Raw genomic sequence first — 27,365 nt, forward strand, 5'->3', positions numbered from 1 at the left:
TACTTTGAGTTATACATATCATATCCGATTCTTCACTTATAGGCCTTTCCACCTGGTGCTCTTCATCCTTTACCAAAGAGACAAGCACTTGAAAAAAGCAACGGTGCCAGCACGGTTTTTAATCCCAGCGTCTTGCACTACCAGCAGGCTCTAACCAGTGCACAGTTGCAGCAACACACGGCGTTTATTCCGACAGGTATGTGCCCTGACCGTTCCAAGTCCTGTGTCTGTGTGCCCTTCCGGTCATGTGCTTTCTTCTCATTCCTTTAAGCTGTTTGGTGGCATCTAATTTTCTTTTAAAGGTACAATAAATACAGCCTGAAACTCATCATTGTCCTAGCTATCTATATATATTTACCTTGCTTGGAATGATAGCTATGGACTGTTAGGATTCTAAAGCCAAATACTTTATACAGTTAAGTGACAGATTAAACCCATGAGAAGCAAATAGCCTAAGCCTTTGGTTTCTTGTATTTACACATGTTGTGTAAAATTGTTTATGTAAATAAGACCTTCTATGTATGACAATTGAAATTTGTCATTAACCCTGAATGACTTTAAAAAAAGCAATTCCTGTAAATACTAACCTTTTCTTTTCTATTCCTATTCAGAGCACTAAAAAATGAGGCTATTCAAATTAAAGCAATCCTCTATTCATATTTTTACATCCATTCTATCTCTTTCACCATTCTTCTCAACTTCCACCAAGTTTACAATATAGAGAGCCAATGCCTGATAATATTAGGTACTAAGATGCATTAACTCTATCATTCCACTAAAAGATGAATCATTTTAATCGTAGTATCTTGAAGTTAAAAGATTATTAGTGACCTCCTCATCCAGTTGATTGTTTTACAGATGAGAAAACTGAGGTGCCCCCATCCCCCACCAAATGGGAAGTGACTTCCCAAGATGGCACAATTAATGAAAAAAAGACCTAAAACCTAGTTTTCCTATGATCAGTCCAATATACATGACACGGCACTCCCTGGGTCTCCATATGTGGAGGTCACAGAGTCCTCCTTTAAAGCTTGGTATAAACCATCAAATATAAGTGAAGGAACAAAAGTACAATGCATGTCAACCCTCCTCCATTTCTTACCCACCTCCCTGACCACAGACTTACATACATCATACACAAACACAAGGAGCCACCATAAATTGACTGTGGTTTTGACCTGTAGTCTGTGTTAGAATCAGAAGCAGGAATAATAATCTCATAATATTTTCTAGAGTGTCAGAAAACAAACAAACAAATAAACAAACAAACAAACAACAAAACAACAAAAACACAAACCAGAGAGTGACTTAGGCCTTAGTGAGAAGACTGTCCATTGTGTTCTAGTTTCAAAGTCAAAATTTTCATCCCATGATAGTAACTTAAAGGTAAATGTAGATGAGTAACAATTTTATCAAAAAGAGTTTGTTGATCCTAATCCATGTGGTAGGACCTTAGGACTTTTCAGGTTTATTATATATTCCCTTAAATCTCATAGTATATCAAGAGTTAACATAGGATGGAGTTGAATAAATATTTCTATGTATTCTTTGTATAAAATTTTATACTTTGAAATAAATTACAATCTGTTATAACAATATATTTTATAGTAAAAATATAAATTACAAGTAAAATGGTTCTTAGTATTTAGTTTTCTTATTTTAGTTCTGCTCTACTCTTAAAAAAATGTTCATAGACCTGTAGAGTCAGTCTCTAAGTCAGTAAGTACTTATTAGGGCTTCACTTTTATTCTATTACAATCTTAATTAGTGCTATTTCAGTGCAGTTATAGCACAGCAGTATTTGTACATCTAATCCATTGGTTATGACATGTTTGTAAAATAATTACTAGAAGGTAAACTTACCTCAAGGTCCTGTGTGATTTATACAAATGTCTTATTTTATAGACCCCATCACTAGATATTTTAGGAGAAAAAAATAAGGAAGAATATACTGAGGGGGAAAACATAAAAAGACAAGTCTGTTTCTGAAGACTGGATGATAATGCCATTAGCATTTCCTGGGCATGTCTATATAAATTCTGGAGCTAAGCCATGCAAAAGACTGAATCCCTCTAATTCATATTTAACACTTCAATCCCATAATGACCGATTTGCTAAAGCACTGAAAGAATCCTCATTTTAAAATGGTTCACCTGGACACCATTTAAAGACTTCAAAAGCAAGAATGAATATCATCCCTTATGCAATGACTTGATTATTATTGATTAAATGAATTGCATTGAGGACCAGTAGGCTGAACTGGCTGCTATGGTTGTGCACTTCTGCCCTCTGCTGGATTCTTTAAGAACTGTTCAAGTGTGTCCAGCAACACTCACTTGAGTGGACTTTTGGAAGCCATGTTCATTTAATTCTGTGAATTATAAATGTTTCAATTATATTAATATCATAGTAAACAAACATGTGGATCACATTTTCTGAAATAGTATTTCAACTTCTAAGAAGTTTTCACATGTTTCTATTAAAGGATGAAAGATAAAATAATTTTATCACAAAGGAATTAGCATAATCTCCCCCACACACTTAAATCCATAACATAAATTTCAGTGTTTATTTTGCCTCTAGTTTTTAGTTTAGGCTTTCTTTCTCACAAATCGCATTTTCAGCCTAATTTTAAAATGATAATGTTCATTGTTAATCATTATTGTTTGAAACCTCTGCAAATTAAGTGATGGTGTTTAAATGTATTTTTTGCGACTTAGTAGATGTTGGGCCCATTATTTTTAAACTGACACATTTTGATTTTTTAATAAATACTTTAATAATTTTCATAAATATGAAACAAAAAGCATTTTATGTTCTCCCGGAGGTTGCCCTTTATAGACAGGTCATTTATAGTGAAGTTTTTGATGTGCTACTAAAATTCTCCCATTGACACAATGTGAATTTGGATTTCAGAAATTCTGCCTTGAATCTTTGGAGAAATTAATGTAAAATGTTAGGAAAATATGGGATTCTTCTCCCAAACCTGCTAATATAATTATCACCATGGTTAATGCCCTAGCACATTTTCAGTGGGTGGGAGTTTTCCGTTTTTTGCTTTTTTTCCTTTTTTGATAGAGATTATTTTAACCTAGTAGTTATACTTTTCCTTTGCTATATTAGGAAAGTGGCAAAAACCACACACATTTACAAAAATAGCAGCATAATAGTTCTTGGCATTTCTCTGACAGGTTTATTCTGAGTTACTGTAAGTGTTCTTATAGATATTATCACATTATTCTTCAAGATAATTCTGCCAGTGCCAGGCATAATTATTTGCATTTTGCAGATGGAAAAACTGAGGCTGTGTCTATGCTGCAAAGTGGGATATATAATTAATGGAATTATCCAGATAATTCTGACTCACAGATTCTAGAGTTGAAATATTTGTGCAACTGTAGCAGAAAACATTTAAGACTTTGTTGATAAGAATTAGTGCCTTTGCAAAATTCTTCAGCCAGTGAGAACAAAGATGACCCACCAACTCCCACCTTGATTTATTTCATTATATTGGAAATATGAAATAAGTAGAACATGGAACAGTGCTAGCACAAATGTTGCCTAGTGATCAGAAACAAAAATGTTACATAAGGTTATCACATATCTTCATGAAAGATTTGTCAGTGTATAGCAAAAACTGTATCTATATAAAACCACAGCAAATTTTATATATCCTATTCAAGTTGGTAAACAGTTACTGAACACATAATGTGCTCTGGGTTCCAGAACCAGTAATGGGAATACAAATGAGTTCAGAACTAGACAAAAACGAAAAATAAGGCAAAGCATGGGCTTCGTTAGGATACGAGCAAAGCTATTTGAGAGTGAAGGAGAAAAAGGCATGTGCTGTGACTGGTTGACAAAGGATGTGGAGAAAGAAAGTCTTTCCAAAGGAGAACTTTGCTTAGCACTTTATAAGGAAGATTTAACTAATGAGGGAAGAGCATCCCTGATAGGGGGGAATCGCATGGGTTGGGCAGAGTGTATTGAGAAATAGCAAGTGGTCCATTGTAGCTGTAATGTAAAGTACATAAGGGACTGTGGATGGGTGAGGAGATCAGAGTGGAATGAAAAGGCAGAGATGGGGCTTGGAAGCAAGATCAGGACCAGATGTGTCTCCAATATTCATATCACTTTTAGGCCACGTGGAGACCGAGGTTCATCAAACTAATGTGGCTGAGCCTTCCAGCCATATCCTGAACTGGAGTCATGTGATGTGTCCAATCCTAGCCCAGAATGGTGGCAGGAGCTGCTGCTGACCGTTTGCAAACCAATGACATTCACATGCAAGACACAGGAGAGCCCTCCAAGAAAGCCCCTCCTTACTGGAATGCAGAGGCATAACATGGAATTTTTTAAGGATAACTTTGAATCCAGCCATGGTTGATTTAAAATGAAGTCATTCACACACTGGGTGCTTTAAATAAATTTTAGGAACAAATTGCTCCCATCACACTTTCACGAATGGCTGAGAGCATTCATTCAACCAATTGTCTATCTACTGTGTAGAGAGACCTAGACAGACATAAATAAACCCTGTTCTCCCAGAGGACAAGATGGATATTCAATAAATGAGAAGACAGATGGATATTCAAGTAACACCCATATAAATATATAATTAAAATTGTTATGAGTACTATGAATGAAAAAGTAAAGAGTTCAGTAAGATTTAAAATAGAAAGCTGATTTAAATGGCATATGGAGGTAGGTAAAAGAACAGTTGAACAGTTTTCTAAAGAAGTAACATGTACCGTTAAACCTGGAAGATGAAAAGAATGGGGTAAAGATTATTCTAGTCAGAAGAGACAGCTTGCGGGAATCTCAAAAGTAGGACAAAGGTGTGCTGTGTTTAGTTCAAAGAAATGAAAGGCTGTTTCATCAATTGAAAATCAATAAACTTCAATCTGTTCCCTAAAAGAAATGAAAGGCTAAACTGTCTGGGTCGTGATTCTAGGAGGACTGGGGTATAGGACAAGCTGAGGAGATAGTCAGGACAGGACCATAGGTGGCCTTTATCCTAAAAGCAACGCGAAGGCAATGAGTCGTTTCCAGCAGAGAAGTGAACTGAGCTGTATTTGGAAAGGTTTACTATGCCAGCAGAGTGGAGAATGGACTAAGCCAAAGCCAAGGAGGGAAGCAGGAAGACCAGTTAGGCTGTTACTGCAGAGCTGAGCCTAGAGGTAATGGTGATCAAAACTTGAGAAATGGCAGTAGAGACAGACAAACAAACACAAGATACATTTTAGAAGCAAGGTTACTTTGACTTATTGGTGAGTTGGACCAGGAAGTTTCACAAGGGAAAGTGGCATCAGGCATAACTTTCATTTTAAGCTAGAGTTACTACATAGATGGTGATGTCCATCAGCATTTCCTGAGGTGGAGAAACATTCTGTGGGAAAGATAAATATTTGGGCATGAGAAATTCAAGATACTTGTTAGACATCCAAATTTAAAGGCCTGGTGAGCAGTTAGATGAAAAGACCTGGAGCTTAATGGAAAGAACTGGGAAGGATACGTAAATCTGGTAGCTTGAGCTCATAGATAGTATTTAGATCCTGGACTGAATGATATTATGAATTGAATGATATACCAGGGAAAAGTATAGAGTCAAGTATATATATATATATATATATATATATATAGAGAGAGAGAGAGAGAGAGAGAGAGAGAGAGAGAGAGAGAAGAAAATGTAAGAAAGAAGTGGTTTCCTATGGACGAAGTGGCCAAGTGATAAATGTTACTGAGGTCAGGAAGTTAGGTGACGATGAAAGAACTCCTACTGATTGCTGAAATATGATAATCTTTGGTGGCATTAGCAGTTTGAATAGAGAGGTCAAAATGAAAGCCAAATTGGAGAGGATGGAAAAATAATTGGAGACAAGGAAGTGAAAATTTGTGTAGGTAACTTTTGAGAAATTTGATTGTGAAGATTAGAAAGATAGGGCTGGAAAAAAATCAGAAATGTCAGCAATAGGATTTTGAGGTGTGTGTGTTTTATTTTTATTTTTAAAATATATTTTTATTGATTTCAGAGAGGAATGGAGAGGGGGAGAGATTAAAAACATCAATGATGAGAGTCACTGATTGTCTGCCTCCTGCATGCCCCACATTGGGGATTGAGACCGCAACCCGGCATGTGCCCTGCCCTGACCGGGAATCCTCCTGGTTCATAGGGAATTGAACCATGACCTCCTATGGCGTGGTTGACGCTCAACCACTAAGCCACACCAGCTGAGCTGTGTGTGTGTTTATAATTGGATATATTGGCATGTTTGCTAAAGAATTCAGTAGTAGCCCAATTAAATAGCCTCTTTTCCTGACCAGTTAATATAGCCTGATCAAAATGCAGACCAGGCAAAAAGTCTGCCTCAGGTGTAAACAGTTCAGCAGAGAGAATAAAGACCTAAATATCTCAGATTCTGCATTTAGTATCTCAGAAGGCAGTTCTAAACCCTAAGTGGGTACACCTACATTCATTAAAAACTAATTCTTTGGCACCCATATAATACCCAATCTTCAGTTACCTGAATCCTTATATTACTTTGATTTTCATCTTAAGGAACTGAACCAGAAGGACACAGTTATTTTAATACAGTTCTTTTTTCAGTCCTCCACAATATACACTAGTATTTGTGGTCAGATTTTTCTGATTGAAGAACATTAAGACCATCCACAGCCAAGGCAATTATTCCCAAGGAAGAGCTAAAATCCTCCCCACCTCCCACTTACCCACTTAGACATCAACTTGACATTTCCTAGGAATTTTGCCAAACGTCCCCATCAGGGATCACCTAATAGCAAGCTATGACAAAGATTCGTAACCCTGGTTCTACTCAGCCCCAATTCTGCATTATTTTGCCTCTACCGTGTTTAGATTTATTGCTAGGCACCACTTCTTTGTCATAATGAATGTGGTAGCAGAAAATAGATACCATCCACATCCAGGTGATTCTGCCATGGGAACCTCAGTCTTCCTACATTGTAGGGCTTTTAAGCAGTAATCTAAAGTTCACCTGACCTACAAGCCTCTGATTTGGAGGATCCAGAGTCTTAATTATTGACTGTTTTTATTATCACATTGTTATTGACACAAAATACTTTGCAGCTAAACAAGCAAACTCTAATGCAACAAGGTCAGCATAACTCTGTGAATACAAAACCTGAACTGGATTCAGGAATAGAATTCTATTTCTAGCCTTACCCTTGACTCACACTATACATGACCTTGGAGGAGTTACCATGCCTCAGATTTTTCATCTGTAAAATATCTACTTCCTACCTTGAAGGATTAATTTGATAATATGTGTAAAGTACTTTGAGGTCTTTGAGGAAGGACACTGCAGCATTATCACATGTCATTCTTATTAGAATTATGTCAATGTATATGAATAGAAAGTGTGAACAGTAGTCTAAGGAGCTTTGAGTAATATTGGCTTAAAATAAATCAGATATAGTTGTGTCAGTGCTGAAAATGTGAATGACTCTAAAAGACTGTGTTAACTAACCCTACTTATTTCTGGTTGTGCTTCAATCTCACTTTGAATGTTAACTCTAAACCGCTAACCTGTTTCTTTCCCTTTATTCACTTTTCCCACCTACCATTGCATGCCATGCAGGGTCAGTTTTGTGCATGACACCCGCTACCAGTATTGGTAGGTTTCAACCTTTTTTTATTTGTCTTTTATATTATGTATAATACTTCACTTGCTTGAGATTTATTTCAGAGATGGTAGAAATGCTTTAGGAAATGGTAGATCTGAAGGCTTATTTGGCTTTAGAGTTAATGTATAGGTTTGTTAAATGTACTTGTATATTTTTAAAAAATGACTGTGTTAATGTGACTAGAACAACCACTGTGCTAGGACAACCACTACAAAACATAAAACCACAAGTATGAGTCTGCTTTTAAATTATCTGTATTTTGTTTTTCTTTATAGCTTATATGGTTTAGCAAAAGAAAAAAAAAAAAGCTTAATCAGAGAGGCAGGCTGATTTCATCAATGTTTTAAAGTTTCATGGTGGTGTGCCTTTATCTCCTCTTTGCTGTGTGTTAGAATTATCAGAGTTTCCCAGAAGTATTTATTTTTAAAAAATTATAAATGGATGTATTTTGAAAACAAATATCTGGCCTGCCTTGCTTATTATTCTTTTTAATTTTAAGTGTTGATTTATTTGCAATGAATATTTGTACATTAGCATTCCCTTAGTATATTAATCTTAATAGTATATAGTTATCCCCATACATCCCAATGCCTTGGTACAAAAGTCTGTCTTTAGGACATATGAATCAGTTCCATTTAGAGTAAAGAAAAGTAAGCCTTGGCAGAACTTGTCTGGCTATTTCGCAGTAACTGCGTTAAAATTTACATCAAGGCCATGATGTTTGCTCTATAGTCTATTGACTCATATGAACCACAATCCCCAGTAATTTCGGTTCAAACAAGTAGCCCCAAATTGACCAAAAACAATTTTTTCAACTTAATCACAAATTCTGATGAATATCATATCCCAAATTAGGCCTACATATTGTATCTTTGATATTTTAGAATTATGATTAACAATGAATATTATATACTCTTACTTAACTGGACATTACATTTCACATGTTTAGAAGCAACCTTTATTACAAACACTATAGACTCTGAATTGGGAATGATCTATTATTAGATGTAAAATGTTTGTAAATACATCAACCAAAGTAATCTGCTTTGGCCTTTCTGGGAATCACTGATTATGTTTTAAAACTTCCTTTAATTGTACTTGTAATAAGCTATTTTCCCTTTTTTATTTCTCTCCCATGCTTCCTTGCTTTGCATTGTGATTGCATGCCATCTGCTGGTTTAACCCATGATGGCTTGCTGCTCTGATATTCACCATGCCAAAATACCACTTCTATTACCATAATGCTACACCCTCCTGTTCATTGCTCCCATGGTTCCCCTCCTGAAAGTACCCATGATGCACAGCGCTACGTCAGCCACTGTCTCTGCAGCAACAACTCCTGCAACAAGTGTCCCCTTCGCAGCAACAGCCACAGCCAATCAGGTTTGCTCCTTTTAAAGCTTTCTTTCACAAATCCCAAACTCTAAATGAGTGCTGATATTTAAAAAAAAAATTCTCGGTGAGAATTTTTTTTTCATGTTTATCCATCAAATTTTATTTTTTTAATTAGTTTATAGCAAGCATTTATGGACAGGTTGCACTTATTTAGAGTTAACATTTACTGCAAATAATGATGTAGCTATGTTTTGTGTTGCACTGTTTGTTTTCGTACCTAATATTGTGTAATTAACCTGACAGGCTTAAATTCCTTTTAGTACAGCATTACGTATCCAGTGGTTTGTGAATCGCCACAGAGAAATTACAAAAGCTCTCCCACAGGTGCTTCAAAACCGGCTAATTTTGATTCAGTTCATTCAGACCCTATCTGCCTGTTACGGAGGAAAACAATTCTCCTCTTAGAAAAGTCTCCCCTTTTTCCACAGTTTCAAATTTGAGGTCTGAATGATTCTTGTTAACATTTCACCTTGGCCATATGTGCTTCCAAACTCACTTGGTTCCCACTTTACAATCTGTTCAGATACTCGCATAAGAGCCAAACTATTGGAAGAAGAGGACGTAGAGGCACTGAGTTCACAAAGGCTGGATATAACTGTTTAGGGACGTTTAACTCTGTTGGTTTAATGCATGTGCCAATAAGACATGGATGTACTATTTCCCAGTGAGGGCCAGTTGGCTACTTCCCACTCCCTAGTCACAGGTTGACTGTAATCCTGACCACAGCAAACAAGTGCTCCTGGTTTGGGGATGCACATGAGGATGAGTCAGCATAAACTCTTACCTGGCCTAGAAAAACACTTTACTGTGCATGTCCGCCCTTCAGAGAAGAGCATTTTGGTTTTGGTTTTAGTTTAGTTTTTGTTTTGTTTCGGGGGGAGTTTTTTGTTTGTTTGTTTTTTTGTTTTGTTTTTTAGATAAAATCAACATACTGACAAAAGATGAAAAGAGATCTAGGAGTAGGCTGCAGGGGAGGTTCAAGCTAATGAGAAAAACTTGTGTCAGGGCATAAATGGCAGATTTCAAAATGCATTCTGCAGGTGGGAAGGGCTGATTCACACTTCTTTCCGTGTTCAAGTGAATAAGCGATTCCAGGGCTATAGGTTTCATCACTAAAAAGATAGGTGTGAATGCACTTCAATGAAGGGATAAAAATAAAATCCCATGACAGCTCTCACTGTGCTCTACACATTGTGACAAAGTGGGAAAGAATGAAGGAGGGAGTAGAGGCCACGTGGGCACTCAGAGGCTAATATCAACTATTGACAGCTCTTCATCTCTTTACTTACCACCTCAAAAATGCCAGCTGACCTCTAAAGAATTTTAAATCAGCTTCAAAACAGATATAACAAAGAGACATAAACAAGTTTCTTGTCTGGGAAGATTTTTTTGAATGATAGGATGGGAGCTAGGAGAGGCAGTTTTCATTATTAGGTTCAGAGCCTCTCTTTTCACTTGCTCATTCCTAATAGGAGAGCTAGATACCAGATTCTTTTCTGTGTAAGCCCTGCCTTCTTGAACCATGTTTTTGTGAGTTCTTACAGAATTTTTGTGACAAAGTCCCTTCATACGGAAATGCGTTTGAAGTATAATAGAGTAGCATTGGCTATAAGAGAGTAGTATGGAATTTTACCTATACTTTATGGCAAGTTAAGCACCTCTAATACAGAAAGATCTTTCTTAGGAATGGAAAGGAAGTCAAGATAAAGAAATAATTTTGAGTTTTAGGATAAATTACCTTATTATGATAAATACTTGATCGTGTACCATAAATATTTTTTCCAGCCAATTAATTAATTAATTATATGTATACAATCACTCCTATATGTAGTGTTATTTATGTGTGTAGGGAGATGGGGTAAAAAGTATGAAATATTCAGAAGCTAAAATATATCATTTCACAGCAGAGCGTAATTGGTAAAGAAGCTAACAAGTTTAATTTCAATTAAGTCAAAAGAAATATCATTAAAAGAGTTCCTGACAGTAGCTTCAAGAATCCCAGAGTCTATGTTTTGTAGTATTGCATGTAATAGTTGCTGGATTGCACTTCAGTGATGATGGGAAATCCTATAGCAGCTCTTGATGAAGTTCTGCTTGCACATGGAAACCACAGGAAAAGAAATAGTAGTAAACATAAACTTTCAGATATGATATTCTGTTTGTATTTTCAACAAGTTTCAAAGAACCAAGCAGCTACCGAAGAACTTGGAAATTCTGTTTAGTGCCCAAGAATTCAGAATTCAGAGATTGTTGATGACTGTGAAGTGACAAGTTTATCCCCTTGATATTTCACCCTTTAAACTCTAAATGAATCATATCTATGTGAATTATATGTGATTTAAATGAAATGAATCTCAGTTTCCTCATCTGTGAAAGGAAGGTTAGAACTATATCTCCTTGAAACCCTTCCCAGCTCCAAGATTCAATAAACCTATGGTTCCTCCCCTGTTATGCTAGGCCCAAAGTAGTTTATAAAGGTAAACACAACCAGAACAGAAAGTGGTACCGACTCAGAGTTCAGTGGATGATAAGCCTTCTGCCTTCTTTTCCTTCATTGAGAGATCTGTCTTTAACACAAAATGTGGAAGGATTTTGACAGTTTTTCAATTCATTTGATCAATTTAGACTGTCAGTTCAAATAGTTCAAATCTCATAGGTATTTGTAATTAGACACAAGTCATTCACAGGAGAAAGAAGATAGACCCAAACATCCTATGGCAGGTCCTCCAGTTCAGTGTTTCTTTACATGTTACCCCTGGTGAGTCAAGATGAACAAGCGATAAATCTATAAACTCTTACCTCAGGGCTTAAAGTGCCAGCGATGAAAGTTTTAATTGAACTTAGACTTGTAGTTTGGAATTATATGAAGACAAAATCCAAATACTTCTAGGAAATATAAAATAAATTTTTGGTTATTTACCTGCGAGTAGATATGTAAACAAAAATACAGTAAACAAATGTACTAACAGCTATTTCCTATTAGTAAATTAAGATCTTTGGGCTTTCATATACAAATTATACCTAATAATAATAATAATAATAATAATAACAGTATTATTATTATTTTTTACAAACTACTTATTATGTGAAAGATATTCTAAATGATTTCTCTCAATATATATGATGTCATATCATATGTTTTATATTAAATGAGAGGATACTTACATATAGATATACTCAATTCTTACAATAGTCTTATAAGTATAGTTATTATCATTCCCATTTTGTAGATGGTAAAACTGAAACAAAGTTTAACTACCTTAGGCAAAGATAAACAGCTAATAAATGGTTTTGGAATTTAATCTCAGGCAGTTTGTCTCCTGAGGTCTTGCCGTTAACCGCCATGCTCCACTGCCTCTCTCTATAATTTTATTTTTTTTTATTTTTTTTTAAATATATTTTATTGATTTTTTACAGAGAGGAAGAGAGAGGAATAGAGAGTTAGAAACATCGATGAGAGAGAAACATCGATCAGCTGCCTCCTGCACACCCCCCACTGGGGATGTGCCCGCAACCAAGGCACATGCCCTTGACCGGAATCGAACCTGGGACCCTGGAGTCCGCAGGCCGACGCTCTATCCACTGAGCCAAACCGGTTTCGGCTCTCTATAATTTTAAATACACAGAAGTCACTTCCACAAATAAAACTATCTTTTGAATGAGACCCAACAGCAGTTGCTAGATGAGAAAATGGGAGGAATCTTGCTAATGCAGCTCAACTAAAGATGAATCCTAAACTGGGAGATGAACTGAATTTGAGCATAGCTTCAAGCTAGTTATGTAATAGCCAGGTCATGTTTAAAAACCATATAGTAGTATATATTAATTATAAATATGTAGCCATTTAGTAATACTTAGTGTAATACTATAACCAGTGAGTAGATTGGAAATTATGAATAATTTCTATACAAATAAGATAAGTAAAAAATAAAATACAAAGTAAAAAAAAAAAGTCATTCGTCTTAGTGAAACCAAGTTCATGGGCATATTTTGTGAATCACTGTCCTAGACTTTACTCCTAGCTTCTGCCAGTCATCTCACAAATAGCTTGGTAACAAGGGAAATCAGAATTGAAAATGAGAATACCATTTAAATCGGCCAATTTAAGCCTACTAGCAGATGGTCAGAATGTACAACTCTATAGATGCCTATATTGAAACAAATTTAATCTCAGAGTGTACACTAAAAGAGGTAGAGATAAACAGCTTAGTAACTGGATTACCTAGTTTTTCATATTCTAAAACATTTTATTTAATAAAATGAGAGTGTAGATTTGAATTCCTATAACTTGAATTATTATAGTACCCTATGCTGTCATTGCTTTATTATTTTTATTTCAAGGCTACAATCTATTTCAAAAGGGGAATTTCCAAATAAATATGTGTTAAGTCTTAGTTTCTCCTTCTATATACAGAATTATTCCATTTACTGAATCACATCCTGGAATGCCCAGAATTAAAATACAATTTATATCCTGGGTCTTTCCCTGAACCCCAGCAACTAGATTTACTTTTCCTGAATGCACTAGATGTAATTCCTCTGAATTAATCAAGGACCTTGCCTGCATGTTCCTTAAAGCATCATCACTGGATAGAAATAATGACCAGCACAAAGGTGGGAAAGTGTAACGTTTAGCAGAGAAGAACTATCATTAGATTGGTCAGAGCTTCCGTTTGCAGGAGTGAGTGCCTACAACGTAGGTTTGATTCAGATTGTGCAGGATTAAGTGCCAGGTTAAAGGGTTTGGCCCTTGAAGAATTTTCAAACAGGATAGAACTCTAGGACGAATGAGAAGATGGATTCTAGGCGAGAGAGTCTGCAGAGACCATTGAGAGGTTTTCACAAGAGCCTAAACTGGAACTGGGGCAGCTGGAAGGTGACCTACTTTGTCTTGCCTTTGCCCGTGACATAGGGAGAGTTACTTTTAGCCACAGAGAAACAGAAAAACTATTTCATACTATGGCAAAAGCTGTCCAAACAAATGTCACACGACAAAAAGAAATGTGGGCTGACATGAAAGATTAACCACAGGACATTGCCTCTGTAGGACCTGAACTGAATGCCTTCAAGAACAGCAGCTGGGTGGACTCAATGGTCAAATGCCTCCAGTGTGCTTACCCTAACATGTGCCTCCCATCTCCATGCCTAAATGAGACTTCATAGCCACAGAAGCTCAAAGACCTCCAGACCTTTGAGCAAAAAGAGGAGTCTTTTCAGATTTGGTGCAAATATATATTGCCCAGGTTAGGGCTATGTGGACAGTGGGAGCAACTATTCATCTGATTCATTCTGGGTCATGAGTCCACACTACGAAGAAAAATTCTTACACATTACGTATTAGGATTTTTGGTTATGCATTTAAAGCTGGTGCGATCAAATTATATTTCTGGCAATATGTTAACCAACAATCACATCTTCAAAAAGTGACGATTCCTCTTTAAAATCATAACCTAAAGGTCACATCTTCTGAACCCTCCCCCAAAGATTAAATTCATTTAACAGAAAGTTGGCCTTAGGAAGAGCTTAGTGACAATTTGTTAATAATATGTTATATACCCACAACCCTTTATTTCCTAGAAAATTTGACAAGTCAGAAAATCCCATTTTCCAGACATGCCTGATACAAATTCACTACAATACATTTCAACAGTATCTTATCAGAAATATGAAATAATTACATGCAACCAGATTCATATATTATGCTTTGTCTCGCCTGTTACAGATAACTAGACAGGAAAGAGGAAAGCAAATAATGAGATTTTACTTATTTCTCACATATAAATGTGAATACAACTTCAAAGCTATTTGTGTATACAGATTCTTGGGTATGTAAGTTAGCCTATACTAACCAAGAAATCTAGAAGGTAAGGTCATGTTTCACCCAAACTCTCATCTCAAAGAGTTGTATAAAACATCTATTATTCACAGCCATCTGTCGGAACTATATTCAGACAAATGTAGGAGGCATTAAACACCCCATATTCACCATTTGACCAAGTTGGAGCCTGTTTCTTCCCAAGAAAAATCATGGTTCTGCAAAGCCCCCATGTGGGAGGACTAGACTCCTGTCAGGTACCTCTCCTGAAATACTCAGTAATGCGGCCGGCCTCTGTGTGTGGATGATCAAACTGAAGACTCCTTTCTTGTTTGCTGGTTCCTGGAAACATTATAGAATGCAGCTGGGCCCCAGGACACTCCAGAAAGGCCGAGACAGCAAGTATCAGATCCAAACCTTATGAATTGGTCTCGGGCTGAGACCGCTATCTAGCATTCCACTGCTACAGCTCTTTAGCCACCTGTAATGTAGCATTTTGCTGATATTCCAACTATAGAAGGGGTTCTGTTTCAGTAATGGACCTGGTTGCTTTAAATGAGGCAGAATTGCCACATCAAATATTTTGTGGAGAGAGGTAGAAGTGAGTGTGTGTGTGTGTGTGTGTAGAGGGAGAGAGAGAAAGAAGGGGAGGGGGGGAGGGAGGAGCCTGCTGTGTCTCTTCAAGTAAAAAAAAAAACTATAAAAATTACAGTATTTGCATTCAGTTATTAGTTCAAGCTTCTTGGCAATTTGAGTCTAAATTCCATGGTGCAGTGTGGCTCGGGCACTGGAATCCAGACTTGCTAGTGTGTTCAAAATTTTTCAGAGGAGAGGTGGGAGGGGTACTCTGTCTTAGGTGGACTGGGCTCTATGAGAGGGATATAGAGGCAGGTTACTTTTTTCTCTTCAAGAAAGCAGAAAATAAGAAGACAATAGACCTTTTATTTTCCTGCCTCAGAAGCAGCTGCTTTGCAGGTCTGCCATGAGGTTAAATTAATAAATGTATTTGCAGATTCTCTAAGGAAAGGCTAAGTTATATAAGTGTTGTAATCTAGTACATTTTCATTTCCCATGAATAATTTACACCTCCTGGTGAGACACTTGGGTAGAATTCTTTGGTATACAGCACCTAAAGACATAATATCAGTTCCAATTTCGTGCAGCTGAAGAGAAAATGTCAAGGGTTCTTATGTGGAGCTGTACTGCCGGGTGGATTGTCCTACTTAGTGTGCTTCAAATCCCATCCTCTTTTGCATTTTGATGGAATTTGGGGGAATCTTTTGAGATTGAAAAATCGTATTCCCTATAGTATTTTGACTTTTGTTGATGGTAATGAAATCAGGCTCAGGTTTTCTAATTTGAGGTTTTCTCTTTTGAGCAGAAGTAATATATAGCTCATTGTATATGTGTGTGTTTATTTCCAGCTCTAGAGGAAAGACTCACTGCAATGCAGGAATTCAGACCCACTGCCAAGAGGTGAAAGATGAAAGGGGTCTCATTTCAAAGTTGCTCAAACGGAGTAAAATTTTGGTTCATATGCATTTTCCTCCCCAAGTTCTGCCACTACTGCCCGCCTTCTCGCACTTGCGCCTGTGTGTTTGGGGAAGTTGCCAGTCTTTTGAGTGAATGGAGAGGAGAGATCTTTAGTGCTTCCCCATAAGAACAGCAAGCTAACCTGGCTGTCGCTCCACTTAACCAGATATGACACCATTGTGTGTCAAAGACAAATTGGCATTATGTCCCAGCCTCTTCTTGCATTCCCTCTAAGCAGTGGTTTCCAAGGTCTGAGTCTGCTGGTCATTCTAGAAGCTACCAGTGCAGGGAGGTGCCTGGGAGTTTACGGCCTCGGTGAAGAGTTGTGAAGCAATCAGACAAAGTCACATAGTCATATACTCAAATACTACTGCATGGGAAGGACCAAGCTCCATGGTAGGGCTTTATCCCTAGAGTGGGGAGATAGGTCTTGAGGGAAGTGAGGGAATTAGACAGATAATGAACAGGTGAGGTTGCTCCTGAGTAGTGTGAAAGTTAAGGGGTGAAGGCAGGGGTGGGGTGAGGGCAAAAGGGAACTGGCATTATAAAGGTACCAGCATTATGCTTGATATGCGTTCACATTTAACCAGATCAGAGGGGTCCTATTCTCCATCTGGTGCATGTGACAAAATCAAGGCTCAGAATGGCCACAGCTCTAATCCATAGTAGAGCCAGCATTTGACCTCAAGTCTATATGACCCTGAAGTCAATGCTCTCTTACCCTTAAACCACATTGTCCCCCATAGCCTGTGAGGTTCAGACAGGAGTTTCAGAATCAGTCTAGGACTTTGTCCCACAACAGAAGCAGATGGAACAGCTATTACTATGTCAGATCTGGGCTAAAGGATGTGTTCCAGGTCATGCTGCAGTGAGTGGGAGAGTAAAGGGGACAGTGCGTTTGGGCAGTGCTAGAAAATTCAGTGGAGTAGGTGAAGAGAAGTTAGGTTACTGAGGGCCTTGAATGGCAGGATGAGAGCAGGACAAATGTTAAATGAGAGACTTGGAAACATTAGTCTACTGGAAGTGAGTGGGCAGATACAAGCTGGGAGAGGGTGAGTGCAGGTTAACTGGTGAGGAAGCTCTTCATTGATGAATGTTGCTGAAATTGGGAGAGAACAGAGAAAACATGGGGGTGATAAGTAATCAAGAGTCAGGACAATTCAGGAGGCATTCTGACCCTTTGCTCTCCCAGTGGCTTTTCTCCAGGTCTATCGCATCTGTGGACTTCACCGACTTCTCCTCCCACCCTCTACAGACAGCTGTCCCAGTCACTTAGATAAGAAGAATGGTTCTTGTTGACACATCTCCACTCTCATTTGCACTGTAACGGACACATGTGTTGACTGGTATTTTCTGACATTGGTTTATGAAAAACTATAGCTGTTCTAGCATTTAGAACCCATCACCCTTCAGCATGAGGTGTAACAGACTAGAGCTTTTGGTCTGTTTTACTTTAGGTCATCAAATTACATTATTCTTATCATCACTCCCCTTGCTCTGGAGTTTTCAAAGATCTCAGAGTTGATGTCGATGAGCTTCCTGTAAGCAAATTCAGATGCTCTTCACTACTCACCACAATGCATTTCCAGAAGTGGCATCACTAAACTGGTCATTGTAAAATGTCACCCATTTCCCCACAGTCGCAGTGACATCGGGCCTTGCAGGAGTGACGCCAGATCTGTATCAACTACAACAAAGTAATGAAAGGCAGTAAGTCATAACAGCAAACTTACCACAATCGTGCGTTATTTCTACAATAGCACATAAAAGGAGAATGATGATGCAGGTTACATTATAAATTGGAACAGGAGCCCACATCAGCAAGGTGGCCTGCCCAAGTTACATAAACAGTAAGAGAACCAGAACCCAATTATCTGTATCCTGCCTAGAGTAGTGCTTGCTCTTTCCCTTTCTGTGCCTTCCTGAGAAACTGCTTTAAATGATCATTTACAGAGCCCCAAAGTACCATACAGGGTGGGGCAAAAGTAGGTTTATAGTGGTGAGTACTCAAAACACAGTTTATTTTAGTATTGTTATTTATTAATTATTATATTATTTTTCATACAAACAACTGTAAACCTACTTTGCCTCACTCTGTGTGTATGCATAAACAGACAGACAGCACAAAAATAACTCAAGAGCTCTCTTTTTTATTCTTTTATTTACTAAAAAAAAATTATATATTTTTTATTGATTTCAGAGAGGAAGGGAGAGGGAGAGAGAGACAGAAACATCAATGATGAGAGAGAATCATCGATCAGCTGCCTCCTGCACACCCCACACTGGGGATCGAGCCCGCACCTCAGGCATGTGCCCTGACCTGGAATCGAACCATGATCTTCTGGTTCATAGGTCGATACTCAACCACTAAACCATGCCAGCTGGGCTTTATTAAAAATTTTTTAATGTTGACACAATTGCAGGTGTCCCCCTTTTCTCCACCCTTTGCCCATCTTCTCCCACCAGCGCCTCCCACTACCTTGGCCTTCACCAAACTATTGTCTGTGTCCATGGAGTATGCATATAAGTTCTTTAGCTAATCCCTTCAACAGCTCTCCTTTACTAAGCACTTACCAAATACCAGACATTGTCCTAAGCCTTTTATATGAATTATCTTATTAAAGCCCACAATGGCTCTGTAAGGGTCTACTCTTATCCCCAATATATAGATGAGGAAATTACAATTTCAAGAAGCTGAAACACTTGCCCAAGGTCATCTATTAAAGTAGCAAAACCAGATTTAGAACTTTCCCCAAGCTCCTCACCTTCCATTTTACAATGAGAAGAAGGAACTAGAATGGTTAAATGATTCACTCAAAATTATATGAGAGTTAAAAATTCATCTCCTAACAACATGCTTAGTCCTCTTCCCACCGTCAAACCACCATCCATCACGAATATGCAGCTCCACTTTTTTTTTTGGACAATCAATAGGTTTGCTTCCTCCTTAGAATTTAGAAAGGTTTTTGAGAAATCAAAAATATACCCAGGGATGTTAAACTCAATTCTTTCTTGTTCTCCAAATACTTTTTCCAGTAATAATGTCATAGCACTTCCATTAGTCATTCTTTCAATATTTGTCATTGTTACACTGAAATATTTGAAAGGGCCAGAGAACCACTTTAGTTATGAGGATTTAGGAGAAAAGGAATTGCTTAAATCAATTCTTATTGTTCATCTTCTTTTCTTTGCTCTTCTCTGACAACTGCAACATCAAGGGTGGCCTTGAACAAGAAAAGGAGTTAAAATAGGGAAATCTAAGGAGTGTATGGAGAATGAGAAGAAAATCCTCTTGTATTTCTTTGCCTTAGAAAAAAGGTGTTTTAGAGTTGCTTTTTAAAACAAAAACAAAAACAAAAACATCAACTCATAAGTTCCCTTGTTCCTTCTGCTGTGTAGGGAGGGGTACCTGTATGAGAAGAAGTAAAGGCTTGAAAATTGAAGTATAGATGTTTATTAGACAAGCCTGGGTGTGCAGAGTGTTCATAAATAGTGGTTTGCTCTAAGCACAGTGACCTAAGATTTATTAGTAATTGCTATACCTTGTCAAAATATTCATGTTCTGTGGCTTAGCCTAGGAAATTAAAATAGGTGAAATATTATCATATGATAACAGTAGCATTACGTGCTTACTCCCACCAGGCACCCATTAAATATGTTATCTAATCTTCACAACAACTCATGAGTTAGGAACACTTGTTTAATTCCTATTAAAGATATGAGGAATAATAAGAATAAAAGAGGTTGAATTATTTACCCATGGTAACATATCTATTAGGCCTAGGAGCTGGTTTGAACTGGGTCTAACTTTAAAGAATGGGGATCCTGCCTCTTATGAGATGTTAATTTTCGACTCCTTGACCCTGATCAGCAAACACTGCTGACTTTTAATGTCTTTATAATAAAAGATTTTAGTTTGAAATTATTAATATTTTCATAAATAAATAGAGAAATTCAGCCTATATTAAGTTGTCAATGACAGGTCAGGATATACATATACAGAACAGGAAGTAAGTGTACTTGACATTTTTAAAAATCTTTGTCTCATTAAAAATCAAGTTTATGGAAGTGCCCATATAAATCATGTAATATTTAAATGTAAAATCAGGCAATATTATTATTTGAATGCTTATTTAAATAGAGTTGAAACCAAATTTTATTTAGGTTTATGAATCTTAAATTGACTAAAAGGAAACCAGCATTCATCAAAAGCCACTATTACACTTCAGAGATTTTATATGCACTATTTCATTTAATACTCAACAGGACTCTGTGAAGTGTCATATTCATTTTCCAGAGGAGAGCAAGTCTTAACGAAATAATTTACTTAAGATTAAAGAAGTAGGAAGTGTCTGGAAAGTCTTAGAAGTAAGATTTGCCTGCCTCCAAATCCTGTTCTCTTATGTGCCCACCATATTTGAATTTGGTTAGAGATTATGATGGCCAATGTAGATTGGGATTAATCTCTTTGTATGATTCCCTTAAAAACTTGTATCTACTGAGTTTTAACTATTAATTTTTAAAGTTTTAACAATTTAAGAAGAAAGTTCTAGTAGAACTTTTTAATATCCAAGTGTGGTGTCTGAAGTGGTTGGAAAATATTGTTGGTTGATGAGACCAACAAGGAAATTCTCATTTCAGTCCAGTAAACAAGAGCTAGAGAAGCAGATGGACAAGGTGCTATCTCACCCTTCCCTGGGTGGCAAACTGGAAAATAATTTCTGGCTAGAAAGAGTCTACCAAGAGAAGTCCCTCATCCAGGACTTTCATTTCTTAAACAACAATAATTTAAAAATAGAGGTACAATTTTTTACCACTATTTCCACCAAGCCTTACTTATCAATCTCAGGTTAACTAAACATCACTAGTTAAGAATGAATGTTTTGGGCAGCCTGGTGGAGGCAACTGTGAAAGGAGCCACTAGAAGGTTAATTTAATTTAAGTAAAACCATAAAGCTAGATTAGAGAGCAAGCCCAGGGATTCAGATGAGCATACAGGAAGAGCCAGGTAAACCATTTTGAAGCCACAAATGAGAAGGAGGTAAAGAAGTGCGGGAGAGGTGGGTAGAGAAGGAACTAAGTATGGTAAGAAAGGGGAATAGAAAGTTATTGTTCAATAATTACAGGGTTACAGTTTGGAATGATGAAAAGTTCTGGAGATGGAGAGTGGTGATGGTTGCACAACAATGTGAGTGCAACTAATGCGACTTTCATGAACTATACACTTAAAAATGGTTAAAATTGCAAATTTTATGATATGCCTACATTGGGCAACAGATCTGAATAGACATTTCTCCAAAGAAGAAGAGGTTAGGATTGGGAAGAAAGATGTCTAACTATACTTGAGTTTTTGTTTTATTAAATCCATGATATAAAATTACTCTTTTCACGTTAAAAATTCTTTATTGCTGTCATGTTTTCCTTTAAGAGTTCTGTTTTCAAAAAAGCAGGTAACTGAGTGCAAATGAAAATTTTTCCTCAGTGATGTCTGTTAGAAGCTGGGGCTATATTGAGATATCATGCCATACAGACAATAGTGTGGCTGGGAGGAGTGGTTCAGGGTGGAAGGGGTTAATGGGGGAAAAAAGGAGGGACATCTATAATACTTTCAACAATAAAGATAACATTTAAAAAATATTTTTAAGATGTCATGCCATACAGATGCCCACTGTTGACTCAATGACAACACATTTTCATATTTTTTCTGAGTAGATGTTTATTAAGAGCCCACTGAGCTTTGATGGTGGACAATTAGTAATCTACACTAATAAAAGAGAAACATGCAAATTAAGCATCACTCTGCTACACCCATAGCCAATCAGGAGCAAGTATGCAAATTAACCCAACTAAGATGGCAGCTGCCACGGAGCTGGAGCGAGCAGGAGGCTTGGGTTGCCTCCGGCAATGGAGGAAGCCAAGCTTCCCACCCATCCTGGCTGGCCCTGGCCTCTGCTCAAGGCTACAAAGTTTCAATTATAGAATGTAAATAAATCCCAGATACCTGCTTCCAGCCGGCCCTGGCCTCCGCTCAAGGAGGCGCTGAAAAAAAATAAAGAAAAAAAGCCCCTTACCCAGGCTGGCCACACCTCCATGGGGTGAGGGTCCCCACTGGGGGGCTTGGCCAGCCTGCAAACAGCCCTCAACCCCTCACCCAGGCTGGCCACACCCCCATGGCCCAATCCCTGTAAACAGGCAGTCGAACATCCTCGAGGGGTCCCAGATTGGAGAGGGTGCAGGCTGGGCTAAGGGACACCCCCCCCATGCACAAATTTCGTGCACCAGGCCTCTAGTAAAGAAATAAAAGAATGTAGAAGCTTTCATTCTTTATATATTTTCTTCCTTTGGTTTCCATTTTGCTATCTCTTATACCAGGATATTTTGGCACTTCGTGGGGAGTTATTAGGGAGGACAGATGGTAACCTGGTTTAATTACCCCACCATGCGACAGAGGTGCCAATGTGGTACAAGCAGAGTCAAAAACTAAGGCTCAGAAGGGTCACAAAGCTTGTTGGTGGCACAGAGAAACCTCCTGAAATTCCACCCCAGGATTCTTTTTGATTTTTCCTTTGCATCATGATTTTACACACAATTGAGTGGTTTTGTTAATCTCTCTCTCTGTCTCTCTCTCTGTCCCTCTCTCTCTCTCTCTCATATGCAAACACAGAGGCAAAAAACTAAAAACAAAACAAATTTCATTGGAAATTTTGTTAGATGGCTCTGTCATCCCACCAGTCCAAGAAACATGCAATATGATTAAAAGACATACTTCATGTCTTGTACATAACATTAATTTTACCATTCCTTTTACTGCATCATAGCATTTGGTTACTTTTCTGCCTGTAGTGTCTTAAAAGCCAGTTCTTAGCAGGCTGAATTATACATTCTGCTCCACTGTTAAAATGAATAATACAGCCAAAATGTGCCCAGGATCCTAAGTCTAACATAATGGTAGTGGATACAAAGGCAGGGCATTGAACCGAACTGAGGACTTTATGTTGAATCCAACAGGACCTTCTTTTTGTGATTTTTCTTGGCCTGAATCTTCAGTGTATTACTGGGAGCAAAACCAATATTGAAAAAAGCAGGTATAAATGAATACTTAGGAAATTTCTTTTCAGTTGCTACACAAGCAGTTTTTCAAAAGTATAAAGAAGTTTTCTTAGATTCTGCCTTCATGTCCAGAGGCCCCCTTCAATGAAATAGTCTCAGGTCTGGGCAGCCTTTTTAATCCCAGTTAGCTTCACTCACAAGGAATCTTGCTATAAATCATCTCACTCTAAATAGTCTAAATATAATCTACACTAATACAAGAGAAAGATGCAAATTGACCATACCTCACAATGCCCACCAGCCAATCAGGAGTGAGTATGCAAATTAACCCAACAAAGATGGTGGGTTAATTTGCATATACAGGTGACGACGCAGGCGTTCCACACCGCCCCAGCTGCTCTGGGCCTCTGGGCAGCGTGGGAAGGCGAAAAGGCGGCTCTGGGCTGGAGCAAAGGCGGAAAGGCGGCTCCAGCCAGAGCGAAGGTGGTGCCAGCAGCCAGGGAAGGGAGACCCATTCATGCACGAATCTTTGTGCATCGGGCCTCTGGTATTTTATAAAAAGATTTTATAATATTTTCTATAATGCTTAGAATATTGTATTAAGTAGTGTGGCCCCAATATTATATATTGTTTCTTGATTTAGTAGAGGAATATAGCCTTCTTTTATATGCAGACAATCCCTAATTTTTAAAAAGTTTGCTTGTTCAAAATTTCCTTTATCACCTAGTTTGGACCTTAAATAATTTTCCTATAGAGACAGTGACAGACTTGATGATTAAGCATCTAGACTGGTCTACAATAGTTTAACTCATGACATTGCTCATGGATAATACTGTGCTAACAGCATGGAACTGCCCAAAAACCATGTTCACAGATGTTTCTATACCTTAAGGATTCAAGAAAGATACCAAAAGCACATTCATAACTCAAGCTCCCAGAAAAGTGTGTGATAGGAAAGACTTGCGCCTTCTCCATCTGCTGGCAGTATAGGAACCATGATAATATGGTGAATTCTGTGATTGGAATGTTCATTGGGGAAGGTTTATAGAGTAGGAATGTGTTTGTAACGTATAGTGTGAAGACAAAAACGTCAGGTGATGAATAAGAAGAAAAAAGCTGGGACCTGTTCCTGGGTGACCATCAGATGCACTCACCCCACCCTCTTTCTCTTTGTCCTTGGATGCTGTGGCTTCGTCTGCCTACTTCTCTGTCCCTGGCTGTTGTGCGGCCCTTCCAGTCTGGGGTTGTGTTTTGTTTGAGCCTCTGGCCCATGCAGTCCAAACATGGTCTCAGTAGTTCCTCTCTTCCTGAACAATTACATTAGACTTCTGAATGTGTTTTTGTTTTAAACACTTCTATAGCATCAGGGGAAAGTACAAGAAATGAGTCTCCTCTTGTATGCTTTACCCTCTTCCTCATTTATATCCTATAGGTGAAAAGTCCCCCTTGGCTAATATACAGATGTTTAGATGATGTGAGGACTAGATTCCCATCTCACCATCTCACCATGAAAGCAACAGAAATGGTCCTCAGAATTCTCTCAGGGGAGTTGGGATTGTAAGGGGCTGGGTTTGGGTTGGAGAAGAGGATCATATCAAGGCCTCACTAAAATACTCACAAGAGTCTAGATGTTTCCACATATGACATGGACTCATGCAAGGAGCAAGATTTTACTCAAATCAAGAATTTGTAAAGTATGTGTATTTTATCCAGATAATATCAATGTGGACCCTGATCAGTAATCTTCATTAACGTCAGGTTATTGCCTTTTGTGCAAAAACTCAATTATTAATATTTTAAATGATAATTTTCATATATTAGAAAGTATATCTGAAAATTCTTTCTGTCCAAATATTACAGAATGGAAAATATTAGACAGAAATGAGTCATCCAAAAAATGATGTCATTTAAAACAGAGGAATTAGAGCTTTGAATGTAAACCTTCTCTTCATGACAGAGGGCAAAACAGTAATCCTGACTACATAATCTTTAAGGTCTGCTAAACATTGTGGACATTCCAACCAACCTTAAAGTGATCTCAAGAATGACATTGATTGTCATATTTTGGAATTTTCTCCCACAGCTCCAGTTTTTGCCTTTTCTACATAAATAAAAATCCCTTTTGAAAACAGGTCAAATACTGCCTCAGGACAATATTCCCCCTAAGTAATAAATATGAGTATTTTTTCAAAGTGTCTTTTTTTTTATACCACTAATTATCTTTGAACATTTTACACAATTAAAGTTTATGAATAGTCTTGAAATTGGCCAAAGTTCTTGAAATTGTTCATTTATTAATACATATCATTAGAATTGCTCTGGTAACTATGTCCATCAACTGACCAAAGACACTTGCATTTGGCTTTAGTAACTGATATTATGATTAAGCACAGATTTATTTTGCAGCCAAAAATGGTGCAAATGTCTCTCTGCCTTTGTACAATTTGCTTCAAACAAAATACTTCACAAGTTTTGCCTCTCAGACAAAATCAGGACATTCTAGACAGTGATGGCTGCCATGGAGAAGATGTGTGGAGTACTGGGGAAAAGACAGAGAGAAAGTTAAACAGTGGAGAAACTGCAGGAGGGAGGAATACCAATGGAGCATAGTGAAGAGGAACATGTGTGACAGAATAAGAAAACTGAATAAATAAAAAGATGTCGGGAACAGGCAAGCCTCCTTTGCTGGGCCATAATTTTAGGAATTCCTTTCAGTTTTCTATTTTTAAACCAGTAGTAAGGTTTGTTTAAAAGGACAATGAGCCCTAGCTGGTTTGACTCAGTGGATAGAGTGTCAGCCTGTGGACTGAAGGGTCCTGGATTCTATTCCCATCAAGAGCACATGCCTCGACTGCAGGCTCGATCGCCAGTGTGGGGTGTGCAGGAAGCAACAGATCAATGATTCTCTCTCATCATTGATGTTTCTCTCTCTCCCTCCCTCTCCCTTCCTCTCTGAAATATATATATATATATATATATATATATATATATATATATATATATATATATATATATATATATATATATATATATATTAAGATAGTGAAACATCCTTTCTTTAATTATTTCCTGAGGGAACAGGGTCTTGTAACCATGAGAAAAGATTTCTAAGAAATCAACCAGAAGTTTCTCCAGGTGGCATTTTTGTTTATCTGCCATGTTTCCACCCCCTGTGAGTGACTCTGCCCCCAGCCTAGAATATTTTTCCTTTTATCTATATATAACAGGAGTGGAGGAATGGGAAGGAATGTTTATGTGTAGACTATCTAAAAGGTTCTTTTCCTGCCTCCATGGCTACATCTCAGTTGTGAATGGTCCACTAGTTTTCTGTTGATGCCAACATTGTGGCATTGTGTCCTCGGTAAATCTTATTGATTCAGCCCTCTGCGCAACCAACAGTTACTAAGTACCTCCTATGTACCCAGCCCTATCCTAGACACTAGGGATATAAAGATGAATTGGACTCCCTACCTGACCCACTCACTCATGGACCTTTCCTGCCTGGTCCCAAAGGCTTAGTATTTAGGCATTACCTAACCCAGCCCTCTTTTAACAAGCTTGACTGCCATTGCACTATGAGTCAATGGTAGGAACTTCTGAGGTTGCAGGGAGTATTAAATGGTTGCTCATAACCCATTTGATGGGAGAACAACCCATTTGATGTTCTTTGGGGCCATCCATGCTTTATTTTCAGTAAACAAAAATAAGACTAAGTGTGCATTGGGTCATATGGAAGTAATTTATGGATGTGAATTAAGCAGAATCATCAGATTCTTAAATCCAACCACCTGGAGGAGATGCTCATTGATAAGCAGACACTATTGCAGCCAACTCATATTTGCATCACAGATACTCTTGTTATAATAGATAGTCCACTAAAGATTTATGAAAGCACTCATGATTTAAATCA

At 37.7% G+C, this 27,365-nt stretch overlaps 1 protein-coding gene across 3 annotated transcripts in view; it reads left to right on the forward strand.

Annotated features, from left to right (window-relative positions):
• The window catches only part of MBNL2 (muscleblind like splicing regulator 2), a 161,513-nt gene that overhangs the window by 127,384 nt on the left and 6,764 nt on the right, over positions 1 to 27,365 (forward strand). Inside the window, exons 7-9 of one of the 3 annotated variants that reach the window (XM_028148944.2) lie at positions 43 to 196; positions 7,617 to 7,652; positions 8,951 to 9,045. In XM_028148944.2, coding sequence (XP_028004745.1) covers positions 43 to 196; positions 7,617 to 7,652; positions 8,951 to 9,045 — 285 coding nt within the window. The remainder of the gene's footprint in view (positions 1 to 42; positions 197 to 7,616; positions 7,653 to 8,950; positions 9,046 to 27,365) is intronic. The other 2 variants (XM_028148947.2, XM_008143990.3) reach the window with 2 other exon arrangements.

The sequence above is a fragment of the Eptesicus fuscus genome, chromosome 8 (assembly GCF_027574615.1).
Source record: "Eptesicus fuscus isolate TK198812 chromosome 8, DD_ASM_mEF_20220401, whole genome shotgun sequence".
NCBI lineage: Eukaryota > Metazoa > Chordata > Mammalia > Chiroptera > Vespertilionidae > Eptesicus > Eptesicus fuscus.